The sequence below is a fragment of the Drosophila navojoa genome, chromosome X (genome assembly GCF_054131105.1).
Source record: "Drosophila navojoa isolate 15081-1374.11 chromosome X, UAZ_NAV_1.0, whole genome shotgun sequence".
NCBI lineage: Eukaryota > Metazoa > Arthropoda > Insecta > Diptera > Drosophilidae > Drosophila > Drosophila navojoa.
Genome location: NC_142895.1, coordinates 8,089,876 through 8,109,943, shown reverse-complemented (window position 1 = coordinate 8,109,943; position 20,068 = coordinate 8,089,876). Strand labels below are relative to the sequence as shown.

Genomic DNA, 20,068 nt, shown 5'->3' with positions numbered 1-20,068 from the left:
TTCCTTCTACTTTTGAGGCAGGCAAGAAAAGAAAAAGCTCAAACTAGGAGATAATTTGGTCGCTCTAGGCGACATTTAGTATTTTTCTTTTCCAAATCGGTATTTTTAGTATTTTTGTAAGACCAGAGAAACTTAAGGAACTGATAAAGTGAAAAAAATAGAACTCAAGCACAAGTAGAATGAGACGAAAAAACGTAAACGTTAATTCAACACTTTGTTTCTTTCTGTTTTCTATTTGGAAATTTTTCAAATATATTTCTTCTTCATTTTTTTCAGGTCAGCTTGTAGCACGTCCAACGCATAAATGATAGACTCATTGAGGGGAGAGAGGCGTAAGGGATTGTGGGAATGTGATTGCGGGTATTTTGATTTTTTTTTTCATTTTTTTTTGGTATTTTTTTTCAATTTTTTTTTTTTTTTTAGATTTGTTGAGACTACTTTTGAATGTGTTTAGTTGAAAGTTTGAAAACATATGTAAACAAGTTTCAATAACAATTTTCTTTTGTAGAGGATTAAATAACTTTTGTGAAAGCATAAAGAAAACTCAAATATATATCTAGAGTTATATAATGATTATATATAGATATATATGCATGTATACATATCAACCGATATGTATACACACATATATGTATATACACAATGTAAATATAATATTTTTTTTTTTTTATTTTTGAAAGGAAAAGTGAATAAAACGCAAAAAGCAATCATAAAATATTATAGAAAATTTGAGCTTTTTCTCTTCGTTGATGCAGTACCACAAAACGTAAGATTAGGCAGCGATATATAATGGCTAAATGAAAATCGGCAACAGATCTGACGATCTGAGACTCGTCTCTGTGGTGCATACATGAATGTACAGTTATTATTATATATGTTAGAGATATGCAGGTCTTTATATATATATAGATATATAGATGTTGATATATATAAAATGATTTACGAGTACATTTATGTATACAAGCATAGAGCATATAGTATTATATACGCTTAACATATGACCGACTTTATCATCATCATCATCATCATGATCATCATTTTAATCTTCCTATTCCAATGTCGTGGAATCGATAATATCAAAACTAAAACTAAACCAAAACTCTTGAATCTTAACTGAAAGTAATCGGTAAATCACAAACTCGATAAATCGATAAGTCGATAATATGTAAATTAAAATTGATTAAACAATTGCTCAATATATTTATAAGCCTCATCCATTCGTTATATTGTTGATCTAAACTGCGCACTAGGAATTAATACAGCATATATGGATATAAATGGGCCCCGGATATAATAGCTAATACATGAATTTTGGCATTGTACTTACTTCTCGCTGTACTCGTCCATGTGGGCGTACGACTGAACCGAATTCTCCTCGATCAGAAACTTGACGCGCTGATAGAACGACGCGGTCACCGAGGGAGGCTGCTTGCGCAGCAGCACTTCGACTGGATCGTTGGAGGAGAGACACATAATGTGCTCGGAGCAGGCTGGATGCGAGCAGCATTCGCTATCTGAACAATCGGTCATACCATCTGCGCATGAAGAGAGTTAGTCGTACACGTTCGTTTCGCAGCTCTGCCAAAGAGAGATTTCATTTCGCTTGAGTCCACTTACCGCCATCGTTATCAATGTTGTCCTTGCAGTTCATCTCCAATGCTATGGAGCAGTCGCTGCCCGCCCAGCCTTCAATACAATCGCAACGATATTCGCCATTCTCCAGAGTGCACTGACCGTGCCGTGAGCAGCCGTTCTCGCAACCAGCTATGGAAAGAAGAGAGAAGGACAGAGTGAGTGAATGAGTGCGTAGATGTTTGATATGCAAATTGTAAATCGAATAACAGGGAGCAGAGAGAAGATGAAGAATGTGGTTTGGGATTTGCAGTGGGAGGAAGAAAAATAGACAGGAAGAGAAGAGAAAGAGATGAAGGACGGATCAAGAGTAAGTATATCAGAGAGAGGAGATAGACGGCGAGATTTAAGGCAGAATTAGTGAAGATCTCTCTTCGGTGAAGAGAGGTTAGAGAATTAAGAAAAGATCTGCATATAAAATATTGTAGAGAGAGAGGGAGATAAAGAGAAAGAGATGGAATGCAAGTAAACATTCTCTCTATAGAGGTGAAAGAGAAACAGAGAAACAAGCCTCACATCCAAGGACTTTGAAAAGAAGCAGCCTAACAACAAGTCAGCCACAGAGGGAAGAGATCCTTCTCTAGTAGTGACAGAGAGGGATAGAGAGACAGAGAGAGAAAGCCTATTAACGAATACAAAAGAATTCGATTTAGCAGACTTGTAGAGGCCCGTCCCATTCCATCAGTCAATGCGAACGACTGACAAATGTCAACGATTACCGAGAAGATCCGCAATCCAGCGAGCAAACAGCAAAAGTGAAGCAATCGAAATGCTGAAATCGTTTGTGAATTCCAGCGAATCGAGGCGATTAAAATTTAATGATGAGCTTAAAGTAACAGCGCGAGTAGTTTGTGAGCTGCAGCGAGTGCTTGACATTTTGTTGTTGATTATTTTTTATTTCATACGTGCCGCGAGTGAAGAGCATTAATATAAAAATAATGTTAATGTTTGACGACTCTTCCAGGCGCGCTCAAGTGCGTCGTGAGTGGAGAGCGGGTGAAGGATATCGTTCGGGCTTGGCGCTTGAGATTTTCGGGGCTGAGACCTGAGCTGGGACAGAGCAGAGGGATGGGGACTGAAGTGAGGGGCCAGGACCAGGGCAAAAGTGCCCTTCGCACGCACATACACAACATCATAAACGAAATGTGGAGAAATCTACAAAACAGTAAACATAAAAAGCAAACGAAACGTAACGATAGATGCCACCGTTGATGGGCCTTCGTTTGGCTGGGCCTGGGGCTTGGATTGTGGATAGGTCTTGGGGCTTGGGGTTTGCGAGTTGCGAGCTGGAGGTTTGGGGTTTATTTGTTTGTTCCACGACAGCAACAACAGCAACAGCAACAACAACAACAACAATGACATGGCAGCATTTGAGCATTTGACGCAAAGTTAATGTCACTTGACATGTGTCATTTGCAAAATGGGTAACCTCGACGCTAACTCAACTTCCGGTATGTTAAAAAGTTTGCGGCGCATAAAATGACTTCCTTGTCGTAACTGCCTTCCTGTTTACGACTCGCACACACATACACCAATGCCTGCGCGCGTTTGCATGAGTATGTGTGTGTGTTTGTACACTACACATATTGGCAATAACGTCAAGTGTTGCTGCCAATATTTGAACGATGTCTGCTGACGCTGCTGCCTTTGCACAAACAATTTACATGAGACCTCTCCCAGCCAAGCATGTGCACGTGTGTGTGTCTCTCTCTCTCTCTGTGTGTGTTTGTGTACGTGTGCATTGGCATTATGCTAAGTTTACCACATGCAGAAATCTGTCAAAAAGTTGCATAGTTTCAGCCAGCACGAAACACGAAAATCCACTGCAATGCCATTACGAAAACTTAGATTAGCCACGAGCAGCTCGATGGCTGTCAATAAATGCGTGGAATCGAAGGAACTTATGGGATTTGCAGCTAGCCAAGCTCGGCTTACCTCAAGTAACTCGACTGTTCTGGCAGCTGTTTGGTTGTAGCTTGGCAAACGTCGCGGAATCTGAGGAACCTCTCGAATTTTCAGATATGCAAGCTTGTCTAGCCCCAAGTAACTCGACTGTTCTAGCAGCTCATGGGCTGTAATTTTGCATACGTCAGTTATTACGATAGCTGAGCGTAGTTTGATATAGTTTTGGGAATTTCACCCTCGGTAAACGTAAACAGACTCAGGTAACTCAGATGTTGGGCATGTGCTCAACTTGAAACTCGGCGTGATTATGCCTAGTTAACTAACAAGTTTGGTTCTGAAACTAACTAGAATTTAGCTGCTGTCTCTAGAGCAGCTACCGCAATCTCAACTCTTCTCATCAGCTAATAAAACCATGCCGCTTTTTATAGCCATAGTTTTATAGTTCTAATCGCATGGCATATATCTGTGCAAAATATATATGTGAAATTTTTTACCATTTTCCATGGCAGATAGTAAAATCTCGGCGCCGACTTTTAATAAAAAAAAAATCTGAGAAAATAAAGAAAAAAACGAGAAAATGCGACATAACTTAACGTAAGTGCGGCATAAAATGTCGACGACTATTTTGGGAAACTTTGCCCACATTAGATGTCACCTACTGCTGGCGGAGGGGGGGGGGGGGAAAGAAGTGGGCTGCTGTGGGGCCTCGAGATTGAGAGACATAAAAATGTATCTAGATTTCGGGATTGCAGTCGTGTAATTTGTTACAAATCTCTGCTCAAATTCAATAAACTTTACCGCATTGTGTGTGTGTGTATGTGTGAGTGTGTGTGTCGCGTATGTGTAGTGCTAGAGCAAGACAGATAGTGTGTGCTAGAGCGAGGCGGACTGCAAAGTCGTTAAGTACTTTCTAAAAATACAAGCATACATGCATGTATTTGTTAACGTGCTCGCATGTGTGCATGTGTGTGTGCATGTGTGTGTGAGTGTGTGTGTGCCAGGATATTGGGTGGCACTTTGTGCTTGTGCAAGCGTGACTCGCACGTCTAAGCTACCACTCCACTGGAAAAAAAAGCCCCAAAAGCCCGGCCGCTCTCTCTCCCCCCGTTGACACCGCAGCCGCCCTGCGAGGCGCTGCTGCAACACTTGAATCGATTCAAAACGTTTTTGGCCGTATGTTGTCAGAGGAAGTTCCCATTGGGAATGGCGTTCGACATGGCGGCTTCCAAGCACTACTCTATATGGACGAAAAACCGGGAGGTCTGCAAGTGGCGGCAGAGAGGGAGGGGAGGGCGGAGGTGGAGGCGGTGTCTGGGGCTGGGATAAGTGTCTTTTGCTTGGGCCTGAGTGAAATGACGTCGGAAGTTTTATTGGTTTTGCACACGTCAACGAAATGTAATACACACACACACACACACACACACACACAGAGAGAGAGAGCGAAAGAGAGAATAAGCGTAATAGTGCGAGTGAGATAACTGTAGACAGGCAACATACGTAGACATGGCCCCCTTTGAGGCAGAACTATGTGTAATGCCATTACATGCATGCCTGAACCGCGTCGTCGCCGTCACCAGGGGCTCCAGCCCACACACACACACCAACACACACACACACATAGAGCTTGGTTTCTACACACAGCAAATGTTTTTGTAACATGACTGTTTGTTTTTAAAGTTTTAATCACTGTCAATCGATAGCTACTTATCATGCTGCACTGCAAGAGCCAGTCAGCCAACCACTGAGCCACCCACTGAGCCACCCAATGCGGGACTCTTGGCCACTTTAATTGACAGTTGCCAAAATAAACCCAAAAACGAAAAGCAAAAGTAAAAAACAAGAAGAAGAAGAGAAAGGCGAAAAGTTGTTCGGCTGCTTGGTTAAATCAGGACGGGCAAAACTGTCAAGTGCAGAGCGTTAAGGCAGCTGGCACGCCCCTAGTTTTGGGTGTCCTCCTCTGTGCTGGGACACTTTTGCCGTTCGCTTGGCCAAATGGCGTAAACATGTACAAAATACTTTGGCGCAAGTGCAAAAAATATTGATAAAAAGCGCAAGCAGCAACAACAGCAACAGCAACAACAACAACAACAACCAACTGCTTTGACTTGCAGGCAATATCAGCAACAATAAAGAGAGCGAGTGAGACAGAGAGAGGGGGGAGTAGCACTTGTCGCACGGAGATAGCGCAACTGTAATGTCGCAATGTTTTTGGTTGGCTTGACACAACGCGACAAAATTGTTGCTGCTGCTTCTGTTGCAGTTGCTGCTGCTGCTGCTGCTGTTGCTGTTGCTGTTGCTGCTGCGAACTCGATGTGAAATGTGGAATGTCAGCTGCGGTTGCTACGCTTTTTATGCACATTCATGAAAGTGAAATGAGTATATTAGCTTTGTGGAATGTTGGTCGTGCTGTTTGTCTGTCCGTCCGTCTGCCTTTCTGTCCGTTCGTCTCTTTGTCTGACTGGCTGTCTGTCCGTCTGACTGTCTATTTGACTGTCCATTTGACTACCAGTACAAGAGTCCGTCCGTCTACTCGACCGATTGTCCGTCCGACTGTCAGAACGACAGTATGTCCGGCTGTCATACGACTGTCTGTCTGATTGCCCGGCTGACTGTCTGTCTGACTGTCCGTCTGACTGTCCGTCTGACTGTCCGTCTGACTGTCTGCCTGACTGTCTATTTGACTGCCCAATACAATTGTCCGTCCGTCTATTCGTCCGTCCGACTGTTAATACAACAGTCCGTCCGATTGTCCGTTGACACTTTCGTCCATCTGGATGTCTGTCTTGCTGTACGTCTGGCTAGATTGTCCGTCCGGGATGCGTTCGACTGTCAGTACTACTGTCCGTCTGCTGCTCTGTCTATCCGTCTGACTGTCCGTCCGTAAATCATTTTCAACATTTTTTCACTTTAGAAGCTTATGTCTTACAATTTTGAATATATTATCATATGATAAATAGTCAAGCCTTGCCCCTAATGTTCACTAGGAGCGTGGTGCGCCAAGATATGTTACTTTTAAGTTCTAGAGAGACGAAATTCTGAATGCATATAGACACGCTGATAACTCAAGATCAAAATAATACCAAAGATATATCGCAAATCGGGAAAAATAGAAACAATATCAATACTAGAGCTACAACTATGAACTATATACCAGGTAGAAACTTAACATTCTTCAATATTCTGCACCGCGAATGAGTATTCTGCAGTCGTTAACACCCGACTGCAACTGTCCTACTTGCTTCCATTTCGGATTGGCGCATCGCTAATCGATTGAGCATCAGCTGTGAATGCTCAACAGCTGCAACTGCAATTGCAATTGTCGTTGAGGTCAAGCAGCGTCGTTGGTCAACTGTCTAACGGTCGACCGCAATGGAGCACTGAAGACATGGACAAAACACTTTCGCATTGGAAATGCACAAAACCTCGTATAAATAGTTAATTGCCAGCCGGCTTTTTTTCCCCCCCTCAATTGCATTTAGCTTGATTTTCCTTTTTTCTTTTGGGTACTTACGCAGCGTGCAGTGTCTTCCGTTCCAGCCCTGGGAGCAGACGCAGGTGCCATTCTTGCATTGGCCGTGCTCCGAGCAGCGGGCATCGCAGGGCAGCTGATCGCAGAGGTTGCCCGTCCAGCCGGTATTACAGCGGCATTTGCCCGATTCGCAGACGCCATTGCGGCCACAGTCCAAACTGCAGACAGCTATAGAGAGAGAAAGAGAGAGAGAGAGAGATGGATATAGAGAGGATTATGTTAAGTAAATTCAGATTCCATATTCAAGTCGTGCATTTAAATTCATTAAAGTGCTACGCAGTGTGATTCCAGCCCACACCCCCTCCCCACCCACACACACACACACACACACAATAACAACGAGATATTTCCACTCGTTACATTTCGCACTTGGCACTCGCTGGCCGTGGCTTATGGCTGTAAAATGTGGCCCCAGCGAGTGAACCATAAAAACAACATTATAAATGTAACATTTACGTGGCTGAGAGCCCACCGAATCCACCGGCCCAGCCACCACAATGCTTCAGCCCCCCACACTCTGGCCAACCCCAACCCCAACCCCAACCCACTATGCGACGTTGACTTTTGTTCTTTGGCTTGCGTCGCAGGCGTAAATTTATTTTATTTGCCCAGGCGAACCTGCGTATTAAATAAATAATGAATTTTTATGAAGCTCTGCTTCATTACGCCTCGACCCCCAACCATGCCCCAGTCAGCCACCAGCCAACCGCCCATCCACCTGATGGGGCGTGGCTGTGTGTATTTGCCGCCAGTCGGTGCTAAAAAGTTAAGCAAATTAGGCGTGCGTGCCCACAGACCCGAGTCCTCTTGCCCCTTGCTCCTACTGTCTGCCGCCTCCGCTACCCTTGCCACACCCACTTGAGAGCACTCTGGTCTTTGTCGCCGTGTCCAAGTTCAGTTTGCGAGTGGTTACATCGTAAGCTGCATGTTTTATTGGGCCGCCATCCTTCGGAATGATTATGGACCCGAGGCATTCGGCACTTTGCTCCTCCAGCTCCTCCAGCTCCTGCCGCTGTTGTTTTCGGTAATCGGTAAATTTGTTGTTGCTGGCTGACTTTTTGGCCTCTTGGCTTACATATATATATACTTTTTTTTTTGGTCCTAATTGAAGGCTCGGCTTTATGGCCATCATCTAATTTGGATTCGGTCCATGCGATAAACCATCATTATGTGCAAGCATACGCCATGCCTCATCTGGCTGCCGCCCCGCCTGCCCCTATAATAACTGCATTAGTTGCCATCTGCTTTTATGGCTCACATACAGCCCCCCCCCCCACGATGTTCCCACCATTGTTCCACCTCGTCCAACTTGGTTTACAGCCAGGCGAACGGCTCATTTGATTGCGCTGCCAGCTCAAAGGTGGGCCTCCTCATGGACTTTTAGTACTAGATGATATGACATAGATTCGTAATGAATGACAAAGGTGTGTGGGCGCGCGGGGATGGGGGTGGGGCATGCTGCTGCTGCTGATTCCCCAGTTGCATTCCCAGTGGGGCTTTCAGACTCCATTTCATTTTGTTTTATTATTTCTTTTTTATGATTTAATTAGGCTTGGAGCACAGCCAGGCACTCGAAGCGATCGATCGAAGCGACTCTCTCGCTGTCAAATCTTTTGGCTTTTAGGAATTTCACAACACTGGAGAGTCATCATATGCAGTTGCCTTTGATAAGGCTTTTGAATTTCTCCTCTATATCAGTGTCTTATCATAAAGTAGTGCTACCTGGCCATGCTTCAATTATTTTAATGATGTATGATATATGAAATATTTTATAGAGCTTCAGTTTAGTGTAAATCAAAAAAATATCTACAACATGTATACAATATATTCTATGCCTTGGTTTGCCTTGAATGAATTTGAGCATTTTTGCTCTGCCTATTTCTATCAAGTCTTACAAAAAGTTTGAGACTTTCGAAACTCATCTATTCAAGCTAAGCTTTGAAGGACTATTAGTTAGTTAGTTCACTTCATTTTCTTCTGGTTTTTCTTCCGATTTACTTTGAAGCTCATAAGAATTATTAGAGTCAATTCGGAGGTCAGATCAAGTATTACTTGGCTGAGTATACCCAATTCAAATCTCAATTAGTATTGGAAGCTGTAGCTATCTAGAAGCTCATCTGCTTTCTCCCTCAACTACTCCAGGCATGAAGCTGCCCTCAAACTATAAGCGAGTATTAGTTAGCAGTTTATACCCAACTATTTACCATTTTTTATAGTAAATGCTTGAAGCAGTAGCTGTCTAGCAGCTCATCTGATTGCCTAGACAATATATGAGGCTTCATATAAGTTCTGAACGAGTATTAGCTAGAAGGATATACCCAATTTCTGTTTCTGCTAAGACTGATTTCGGATCCAGGCTGAAAGCTAAGCTTTAAATCTAAATCAAATTTACATTAATTTCAGTCCTAAGTCATTTAATACAATAAGCTTCCATACTTAAGCTTTCGACAAAGATATTTCGACTCTTGCCATCGATTATCTTTCGCATTTCCATTTCACTTTGCCCCTTTCTATAAAAACTATGAAAATTTAAGTAAAAATCTGGGCAAAGTTTGCAAAAAAATAAAATAAAACTACCCAAACTTCTGCAACGCCCCGCCCCGCCCCACACACACACACATGTTAAATGCGGGCGCTTCAAACACTTCTCAGCTCGTCTCATTTGAATTCAATGCTCGAACTGAAGAATCATTTGTAAGCAGCTTGTTGTTCGGAACGACACCGGAACACAACAACAACCGAAACACAAAACAAAAGCGCAAAAAAAAAAGAGAGAGAAAAATGAAGAAGCAGAGGAAAAACAACAAATGGCACACACACGTAACACCCGCAAACAATATACAAATAACACACACACACACATGCACACATGCACAGAGAAACACAGAGTGCAATTGTTATTCCGGTTATTTGTATGAGATGAGTGTGTGTGAGTGTGTGTGTGAGTGTGTGTAGTAGTGCCAGATGCTCCTCATATGCTGCACTCACCTTGCGAACAATCTGGTCCCGTCCAGTGGCGCTCGCAGACGCATTGTCCCGTCTCCAGGTCGTAGGTGCCATGCTCTGAGCAGCCGGGCAGGCATTGATACACCTGCTGATCAATGGTGCCGCAGTCCTCGCCCTGCCAGCCGGCCTTGCAGTAGCACTGCCCGGCCACGCAGGTGCCATGGCCGGAGCACAATGGATCAAGGCAATCATCTGCACGATTCCAAAATGCACGCCACGATGTCCGATGAGCAGAGTAGTTGTTGTTGTTGTTGTTGTTGTTGTTATTATTGTTGTTGTTGGTTGGGACGTACGGATGTGAAAGAGAGAAGAATACAAAATGGGTTTTTGTTAGTCGCAAAGCATATACAAATACATAAAAAGACATACATACATACATAAATACATATACAAATATATATATGAAAGTAACATACAATATGTGCACAGATACAACCAATGGCTCATAGGACCACGTATGGGTGTGTGTGTGTGTGTGTGTGGGTGGGTTTACCTCGTAACAGTCTTGGCAAAACAAAAGCCCGTCACGAACCGCTGGCAATACATGCCGCTAGCCCGTTAGCCACCCGCACACACACACGCACACACACTTGGCACACACCAATTTCGGGGTCAGGTCACACACACACACACACACACACAGTGGCACACATGACATGATTAGTATGTTGGACACGTACGAAAGTGGTCATTAAAATGAAATTCCAGTTTAGTTCAACTTGGTAATTTTGCGCAGTTGTTGCAATTTTGTTTTGCTCTCTCTCCCTCTCTCTCTCTTTGACTCCTCCTCTCTCCCCGTCTTTCTCTTTCACTGCCTTCTGCCTCTGCTGTCGTCAGCGTCTTCCATGCTTCTCTTTGCCTGCCTCAAGCTTTGAAATGCTCTACACTCAAAGCTCTTAAGTTTTCTTGTGGAATTTCGACTTGGATTACCTCAATCAATCAATAGATGTCTATAGTTCGATATGTTGAGGGATTTATATATATATATATATATATATATTTATATATATATATATATTTATATATATATATATATATATATATATATATATATATATACATTTTGGCGCTTGCGTGAGCTTTGATATTGTTATAACAATTTTCGACTTGAATATAAATATTTTATATTCATCTAACTGAATATACATGTGCTTACACATACATATATGTATTTCTATGTACAAATCTTAGCTGAATTGTTTTATTATCAAAAATTAGGTTTCTATATTAGGAGATCTGAGTTGAAGTAGAGTTTTCTTTCCCATCAATTTAATAATTTTTCCAGACTTTAATTTTATTATTACTATTTTTTTTATTTTTTTTATTTGTATTGAACTTTTTATTATGTAGATAATTTATATATCTACCATATACTGTTTTCTTGTTTATTTATTTCCTATCCCATTTATTTCCTATCGACATTGCTTTAATTCTAATATCAAGTTCTATCTATTATAGCTCTTGAGTCTGTCGGCTCTCAGATATTACAATCCTTTGAGTTCTGTAAGCTCTTGCTCGGCTCTCAGACATTACTATCCTTCGAGTTCTTCAAGTTCTTTCTCGCCTTACAGATATTACAATCCTTAGAGCATGTCAAGTTCTTTCTCTACAGCTAATGAGCTCAGCGACCGATACTCTATAATTTTGCTAATACCTTCTCTCTTGCTGTCTTCTCGCTTTGTCCCACTTCTCTTGCCTGCTTCGGCTGCCCTAGCTTTTTCTGCACACTTTTTTTTGTGTTTTTGTTACTTCTTCTTCTCCTTCTTCTCCATCTTGCTCTTCTTTAACTTCTAGGTCTTGGCTTGTTGAGCGTTTTGTATGTGAAATATGCTTTCGACATATAAATTCGATTCTATACGTTTTATGTTTGCTTTGTAGTTGTCGTTGTTCTTGCTGCTGTTGTTGTTGCTGTTGTTTATTCTGTTTGTTGTTCGCTTGTTTTGTATGCCAAGGGTCCAGTCAACACACACACACACGCGTAACATGGAGTGGGCAACAAGCAATCACATGTAGAAGCATTCAACCCACCAGGAGTATATACACATGTTTGTTGCGCCTCTCTCTCTGTGGGTGTGTGTGTGTGTTTGTAAGTGTGTGCTGCATATTTTATGCACTTCCAATTTTTTTCGACGTTCTTTTTTTGTTACTTTGTCAGTTTGTTTGGGGCAGCGGCAGCGGCAGCAGCTGAAGCGAGCGTTAAACAGCCAAGTGAGAGTCAAGTGCTTTAATTGACGCAGCCAGAGGCCCTTGACCCTGCCACTACCACTCCTCCCCTCGCCCTAACCATGTGCGCCCCAAAAAGTATGCAACGTCGCCCGGTTGCCCTTGTTGGAATTGAAAGACCACAAAAAAACAAAGCAAAAAAAATAAATAAAAACAAAATAAAATAAAAGCACATCCAACACACGAACTAAACGTTGGGGCGGCATAATAACTGAAATATTTTGGCGTCACCAGGACACGCCCCTACTGCTGCTGCTGCTGCTGCTGCTGCCCCGCCCGTCCACAAAATAGTGGCAACTGCTGCCTTATCGGAGCCCAAAGTCAACATTTGGGCGAAAAGGCCTGGGACCGAAAACAGTTCCCGAAAATTGCAAACAAGGCAAATAAATAATTTTAGCATTTTTATGCCAAGTCAGCAGCAGCAGCACACACACACATACACATACATATTCTAACACACACACAGATAGAGAGTGGCTGTTTTTTTTTTGTTTTTTTGTTTTTGCTCTGACACTTACGTTGATCGCAGTAGGGTCCCTTCCAGCCGCGCTCACAGTGGCACTCGCCCTCGATGCAGCGGCCGTGGCTGGAGCAATTGGGCACCTCGCACTCGCCCACGGGTATGTCGCACTCGGCGCCCTTCCAGCCGTCCTCGCAGTGGCAGACGCCGCCGCCGTAGTGGCCATGAGCCGAGCAGAGTACCGGACAAACGCCTGCAAAGAGTCAAAGTGGACAAATATTAAAGAGAGACAGACAGAGAGAGAGAGAGAGAGAGAGGGAGAGTGTGAGCGACAAACTGAAGTAGAACGAAAATTGGTATTGAAAAGTGTCAGACAAAGCCAAAACGAAAAGGAAAGAGAACGAGAGAGAGGGAGAGGGAAGAGGAGGAGGAAGCAGTGCGCACTGTAAATAAATAATAAAAATACTTTACGGCACAGTGGGGCAAAAACAATAAAAAGAAACAACAACAAAGTGAAAACAAAACAGGCAGGAAAAGCCAACAAAATTCAATTGAAATTTTAATTTGTTATTAAAAAGGCAAAAGACGCAACGGCAATAAATTGAAATGAAATTGACTACCGAAGCACGTTTAAAACGCATATCGATTTATCGAATTACAATTTGTTGTTGTAATGCTGGAGATATTATTCATTTTATACATGAATAAAAGCCATGGCATATAGACAAAATGGATATGCGCAAGCAACGTTTCTAATGCAAACTATCGTTTATCGATAACACACAAAACACATCTAACTTTATACAGTGATTTTCACTTTGAAATACAAGAGTTCTGAGTGTTATCTAAAAGCTCCATAACTGTTTTTGTTCAAGATCGTGCATGAAAATGTTATCGATAACATCAACTACCACCACATTCAAATTCTAGGTTTACTGATAGTTGTAATCGGATAAGTGAGTTATTATAAGCAGGTTTTCTATGCGATAATGATAATAATGTCGATAATTTGCGTTATCGATATATGTATCGTAAGGTTGTCTAGGAATTTGTAACATTATCCCTCTGAATTGATTATGTTTTAGACAGCAGAAGTGCCTAACTCATCAAATGTTATCGATATCAACTGTTGCTCACTTTTAGGATCTTATTGATCAAATATTATCGATATTAACAGACTTTAATCATAGTTAACTAGTTTAACTAGAAAAATTAATCGATGTATAGTTGTTATCGAAACGAGTATCGATCTTTTGTTTTCAGGCATAGACCTGGCACTACGCACCACTGTGCGTGCTAAGCAAACGAACGGCTATGTGAGTCATAGAGAGCAGTAGAGCTGAGGGTCGCATTGCGAGTGGATTTGGGTTTCGGCTTTGGGTGGGTCTGCCTGGGGTGCCAAAACAAACAGAAGCAGGTGATGTTGACAGCTCAACTTTGGCGTAAGTTTTTAATTTAAATTGCAGCTGCAGAGTGGACATGGGTCACGGGCGAGCCGGTGGAAAGGGGGAGGGTGAAGGATGTGGGCATTAGTTAGATGGGCAGTTGTACTTACTTTTGGAGCAGTCCACGCCCTGGTAGCCATCGATGCAATCGCACTTGCCCAGATAACAGCTGCCGCGTCCCGAACAATCATTCGGACAGGTGGTGCTAACGCCCTCGGCCTCCTCGGCGAGCAGCGACACGGAATGGGCGACGAGCTCATCATTGTAAACGGATATGAACCACAAGCCAGTGTCCAGATATTGCAGCAGCGACACATTCACGGTCATGGCGTCCATATCGAGAGCGGGCAAACCACCAGCACCACCATCAGCTGCGGAGCGCTTGTTCAGTGCATGCGCCACTGTGACCGTCTTGCCCTCAAAGTATTCGGCCGAGTCTAGGCCAGTGGGTGATTCATCGCTGCTATCGTTCAAGTCATCCTCGGCACGATCCAGCTCCTGCTCCTGTTCCTGTTCCTGGTCCAAGTCCTCCTCGGAGCTGTTGCTGCGTCGACGACGTCGCAGTTGCAATTGCTGTTTCTCCTTCGCCTTTTCCTTCTCATAAACTGCAGTCAGTCCCAGGTCCTTGGCATTGTGGGTCACGTTACCGGCGTCGCGGCGATGTCGCAAGTGGCTATCGAGTCGTCCGCCCTTGATGAACTCCACGAAATCGTGCTGTGTCACCGACGGCGCCACATTGCGGCGCGAGTAGACAGCGAAGTGGGCGCCCCAGGGCAGCGTAAAGTTGAACCGAATGAAGGCCGGATGCTTGTTGCGAAACTCGAGTGTCCAGAACTGATAGGCCGGTATGGTGGCATGGTAGAGCTCATTGAAGTCCTTCAGCTCCACGACCTGCGGCCACTGGCCGCCGCTCAAGCCAACGCCCTGCTGCTGCTGCAGCGCCGGATGATGATGGCCCGCCTGCTGCAGCAGCAGATTATGCTGCTGCTGGCCCAAGCCGCCGGCAGCACCGCCATAAGTCAGTTGATCCTGCAGCTGTGTATTGGTCGCGTCCAACGGCGTCAGCGGCTGATTGATGGCGTGCGGCTGCTGCTGTTGGAGCAACAGTTGCTGCTGTATGCCCGTGGCGCTGCCAGCTCCGGCCGCTCCTCCGCCACTGTTGCCTGCATGATCCGAGGTGCTGGTCTGTATCGATTCCTCCGTGGGATAGGCGGTGGCACCGCCGCCGCCCGCCTGCGCCTTGTTGTCGCCACCCTTGCCGCCGGAGCCGCCCCGCAGATCGTGCGGCTGCGACTTGACATCTTGGACTAGGATACAATTCGAGCTGTCCATGTTCGGTTTCATCGAACTGACTGCTGCGAGACGCGGGCAACACCAAGCATCGAGAAAGAGAGAGAGAAGGAGAGAGAAAGAGAGAGTGAGTGAGTGAGTGGTTAGTCGTTTTGTGGTTTTTGGCTGCGATTTGCTAGCTGCAAACGCAAATGTGCGACCCGGCCCCATAAATCGCATGACTGCTAAATTTAACGCCATAAATCTGATGCTCCTTTGGGCGAGCAGCAGTTGCCGCAGCAGCAGCAGCAGCAGCCCCAGCAGCAGCCGCCGCTGGCAATAATGTTTAGTGTGGTGCTGTCCTTGTGGCTCAGTGGTTCCAGCAGCTGCTGTATGCTGCAGGCGCTGCCATTTTCGTTTCGGTCTTATATTTCTTTTTGCCTTTTTTTTCACACACACACACACATAAATTTTTGGCATCATATTTTAACGCCATATTAATATGCACTCGGCCATAAATCAATTCTGTTGCCATCTCGCTCGCACACATGCAGCACACACCAGCTAACTCTTTCGTGCGAACAGTAAAATGCGCGTTGTTAACACGTTTGCATTTTGCCAGCCATCGATGGCCGATGGCCGATGGCCAATGGATGACGGCTATCGTTTATCGATAACACATGAAATTTATGTCCTTTGGCTGTGGCGCCAGCTGTGCCGCACGCATTTATCTGGGCCATGTTGCATAATGCAAGCCATAAATGTTTGCCGCAAGCTCTTCGCCACTAACCTTACATCATGATTGAAGCGGCATTTTGTGCACACTTCAATCGCTGATGTTCATTGGCAAACTTTTCGCGCTTTTCGTGCTCATGTTCAATAAATTTAGCGTACCTATGCATACTGCATCCATGAGCATAATCAAAAAGAAACATATTTGCACTTCAGTCATCATCAATCAAGCTCTATCAAGTAATCAACCATATTGAATTGCTAACTAGAAGTATCTATCGCTTTACACCCAACTTTAGTAACCAAAATCTAGATAAGACCTAGACTCCAAAATGCAGGAGCTCTCATCTGGGAAATACAGTATGATCAAGGATCTGTGATCTATCGTCAAATATCTAGGATCTATGAAATATGCTCTAGTATTTGTGAACTATCTTCTAAGATATAGTATGTGGGATCTAGGATATGGACTTAAAGAGCTAGCTTCAATCTGGGTTATACAGTATGATCTAGGATCTATGATCTATCGTCAAAGATCTAGGATCTATGATATATGCTCTAGCATTTGTGAATTATCATCTTAGATGTAGTATGTGGGATCTAGGATATGGACTTAAAGAGCTAAGATTTAGGATCCATTATATATTATAAGATTTCTAAGCAAATACAATTCCCTCGCATACCCAGTCAATCATGCTCAATCACACAAACATAATTACATTTCACTTCTATTTGCGCCCATCAATCAGCGCCGTCTAGTCAATGCCATTAGCATAAGCCTTTTGCAATTTGTTAGCATTGAAAGCACTTAGAATCAGTTAGCAACAGCAGTCAGTCGATCAGTCAAACAATTATAAACCAATCAATCAGAACAAAGACAAAAAGAAAAATAAAATATCATTGCTTTTCTCCTTTAAATGCTCAGCAATGCAATTAAACATTGGAGAGCGAGAGAGAGAGAGAAAGAGATGGAATGGGAATAAAGCAGATGGAATCACGAATATAAAATGGGAAACGGGAAATGGGAAATGGAGCATGGTAATGTCGACTGCTCGACATGTAAACTAATGCGACCTAATGATGTCGATGTCGATGTCGATGTCGTAGTCGCTGTCGCTGTCGTAGTCGTTGCCTTTGCCGTTGCCTTTGCCGTTGACGTTGTCTATGGCCGATGTCTTGGCACAGTGCTGCAGACAAAAGGACCTACACACACACACACAGGCACATACTTATACACTCATATAGGCACACATGCATATACCTACGCAATTACTCATGTGAGGCAGGACAAATTAACGTCAACGAACGTGCTTCAATTTGGCTGTTGAGCTTTTAATTTAAGCGAAGCACACACACACACAGACACACACACACACACACACACACACACACACACACACACACACACACACACACACACACACACACATATGCACATAGGCAGTCACAGACACATGTTCTATAAATATTTATAAGAAGCCTACACTGAACAAATGAATGAAGAAAACACCGTCTGAAAGACATTTTAATTATCAAAGTTGATTGCTTGATTGATTGATTGATGAGTAGATTTAGCTGCCTGTCTTCGGCTCGTTCATTATTTAAAACGTTTCGGGCGCACAATCTGAATCAGAATCCGTGCAGCACTTAATAGATTAGTTCAGCTAATGCTTGAGACGTCTTCGATGTGCTTCAATCAGCAAAGAGCAAACAAGAATTCAATGATTCGCTTGGTCTTTGGATATTAAGAGTGCTGTAACTCTACGTATTGGATCTAAAAATAGACCTGAAATTCGATAGCATTTCTTATCGATTGCTAACGTTAATTTGAAACATGCGAAACTTTGCTAATGATTCCTTACAATTTTTATATTTTTTTATTAATAATAAGTGTTGAAACCATGCCAACAGAATTGATGAAGTGTAATGGATAGGCCAAACAATTCATTAAAAACTTCTTAGACTTCTCTTGGAAAAGAAAGAGAGACGAAATAATATAAGAGCCAAGTGCAGACAGAAATACTTTACTAATTTCGCTGGCAGCGCTAAGTATTTAAGTTCTTGCATATTTGATTCGATGTGCCAACCCCTCAAATATAACATAATGAGCAGGGAGAACAAACAGAAAAGCACACAGACAGACAGACAGGGACACATATATACACGTATATATAGTATATGTGTCTAAAGTAAAGCCCATCATTAATAAATAAAGAGCTCGTAATGGAGGGGGAGGGGTAGCTGGAGTGCTACGAATTTGAGGCAGGATGTAGTTCTATTAAGTTAACAAGCATTTCATTTAAGTGGCTCGCAACTGGTCAACCAACTGGAACGGGGGGGAGCGAGCAGCGAAGTGGGAAGAGGGCAGCGGGTGAGCGGGAACGATAACTAAAACTGGAACTGGAACTGGAACTGGAGCTGGAGCTGGAGCTGCCAAAGGACACGCGCAGCGCAAGAGACAAACAAAAGCTTGAAATTGTGGCTGGATGGGCCAAAAGAAAAACAGCTTGGCACAGTTTTTCCGCGCCTTTCATGGTAGCCACACAAGTTGCCAAGAAGAGAGAGGGGAGGGAGGGAGGTAGGGGGGGGGAGCATGGTAGTGGGAGTTGTGACACAGAACCAATTAAATTTGATTACAATTTGTGGCGAAGCCATAGGAAGCACATCACATACAATGAAATAAGCAACCCTATCAAGCTGTGCGCCCAAGGATATTTACTTAGCAAGCGGCGAGAGGGGGAGGGGTGTTCTAGAAAAAGTCGATAATTTTATGTGTGTGTGTGTTGGCTGGGTGGTTAGGTTAAATTCACAACGACTCAATTTGGCAGGACCGAGAATAGATACTGGACACAGGACACGACTGAACAGAGCAGGACACTCCTTGTAAAAACCGTTATTTATATTTAGCCATCAGCTAAGCCCACATCAGAAAGGGTGTGTGTATTCGATTAGTTAATTTTTTATTTTAGTCCTTGCTCCCGCCACTTTTCAACATTTTGGCCACACGCAATAAGCGGAACCGGAAATGCGAGCCGTTAAGATCAACTAATTGAATCTACGTGCTCCAATGCCAGCAAGTGGCTCTTCAAGCTAATGAGAGCGCCGCAGCGAATGGGAGTTGAAAGTTGAATAGTTGGAGAGAGGCCACTGGCCCGATAGGGGCAAGCAGTGGAGCGGAGGAAGGCCGAACCGTTGCCTTCAAAAGGGTTGCAAAAGTTGGCCATGTCCTGGACAAAGTTACAAAAATTTATGAAGCATTTTCTTAATTGCACTTCCTTGAAGAAAAATAATTTATTTAAACGACAAGCGCACACCTTTACCTCCTCCCAGCGACACGTTGAGGCGCCAGCTGGACATGCTCGACTGAGAACGAGAGCCGGCGGTCAGAGAGAAGGAGCGAGCGGGTTAGAGGTCACGCCCTGTAATAGTTGCTGCTGCTGTTGCCGCTGCTGTTGCCGGTGCCGGTGCTGGTGCTGGCTGTCAGTGGCAAATGTCGTGTTGCGTCATTTTAATTGAAATTTTCTTCGGAAAATTCTTTTTCTCTTTTGGCAATTGGCACAAGTTTTAATGGTGCAAACGGTTTGCCAACAAAACGACATGCACTTGAAGTGCGGCCATTTCTTAGCTGAAACTCTGCTAGCTGTATCGTTAACGGAGCAACAGACAATGAAACGGTTTAAGAAACTCGGACTTCACTTGGAACTTTAAACGTAGTTGGAAATTGAAATATTACTTGGACCGCTCACGCCGTACTACTGTACCCCCTCTTCACTCTTGACACCATCCATTCGATCGACCATCTACTGTCGATTCTTCACTGTCGACTCACTATCAGCTATGCATTATCCATTATCCATTATCCATCAT

At 43.6% G+C, this 20,068-nt stretch overlaps 1 protein-coding gene across 5 annotated transcripts in view; it reads right to left on the bottom strand.

Annotated features, from left to right (window-relative positions):
• The window catches only part of Ten-a (Teneurin-a transmembrane protein), a 212,728-nt gene that overhangs the window by 48,506 nt on the left and 144,154 nt on the right, over positions 1-20,068 (bottom strand). For 4 of the 5 annotated variants that reach the window (XM_089263254.1, XM_089263256.1, XM_089263257.1 and 1 more), the window contains 6 exons: positions 14,311-15,555; positions 12,814-13,008; positions 10,055-10,264; positions 7,049-7,234; positions 1,618-1,764; positions 1,328-1,535 (listed from right to left, as the gene is read on the bottom strand). In XM_089263254.1, coding sequence (XP_089119380.1) covers positions 1,328-1,535; positions 1,618-1,764; positions 7,049-7,234; positions 10,055-10,264; positions 12,814-13,008; positions 14,311-15,555 — 2,191 coding nt within the window. The remainder of the gene's footprint in view (positions 1-1,327; positions 1,536-1,617; positions 1,765-7,048; positions 7,235-10,054; positions 10,265-12,813; positions 13,009-14,310; positions 15,556-20,068) is intronic. The other variant, XM_089263255.1, reaches the window with a different exon arrangement.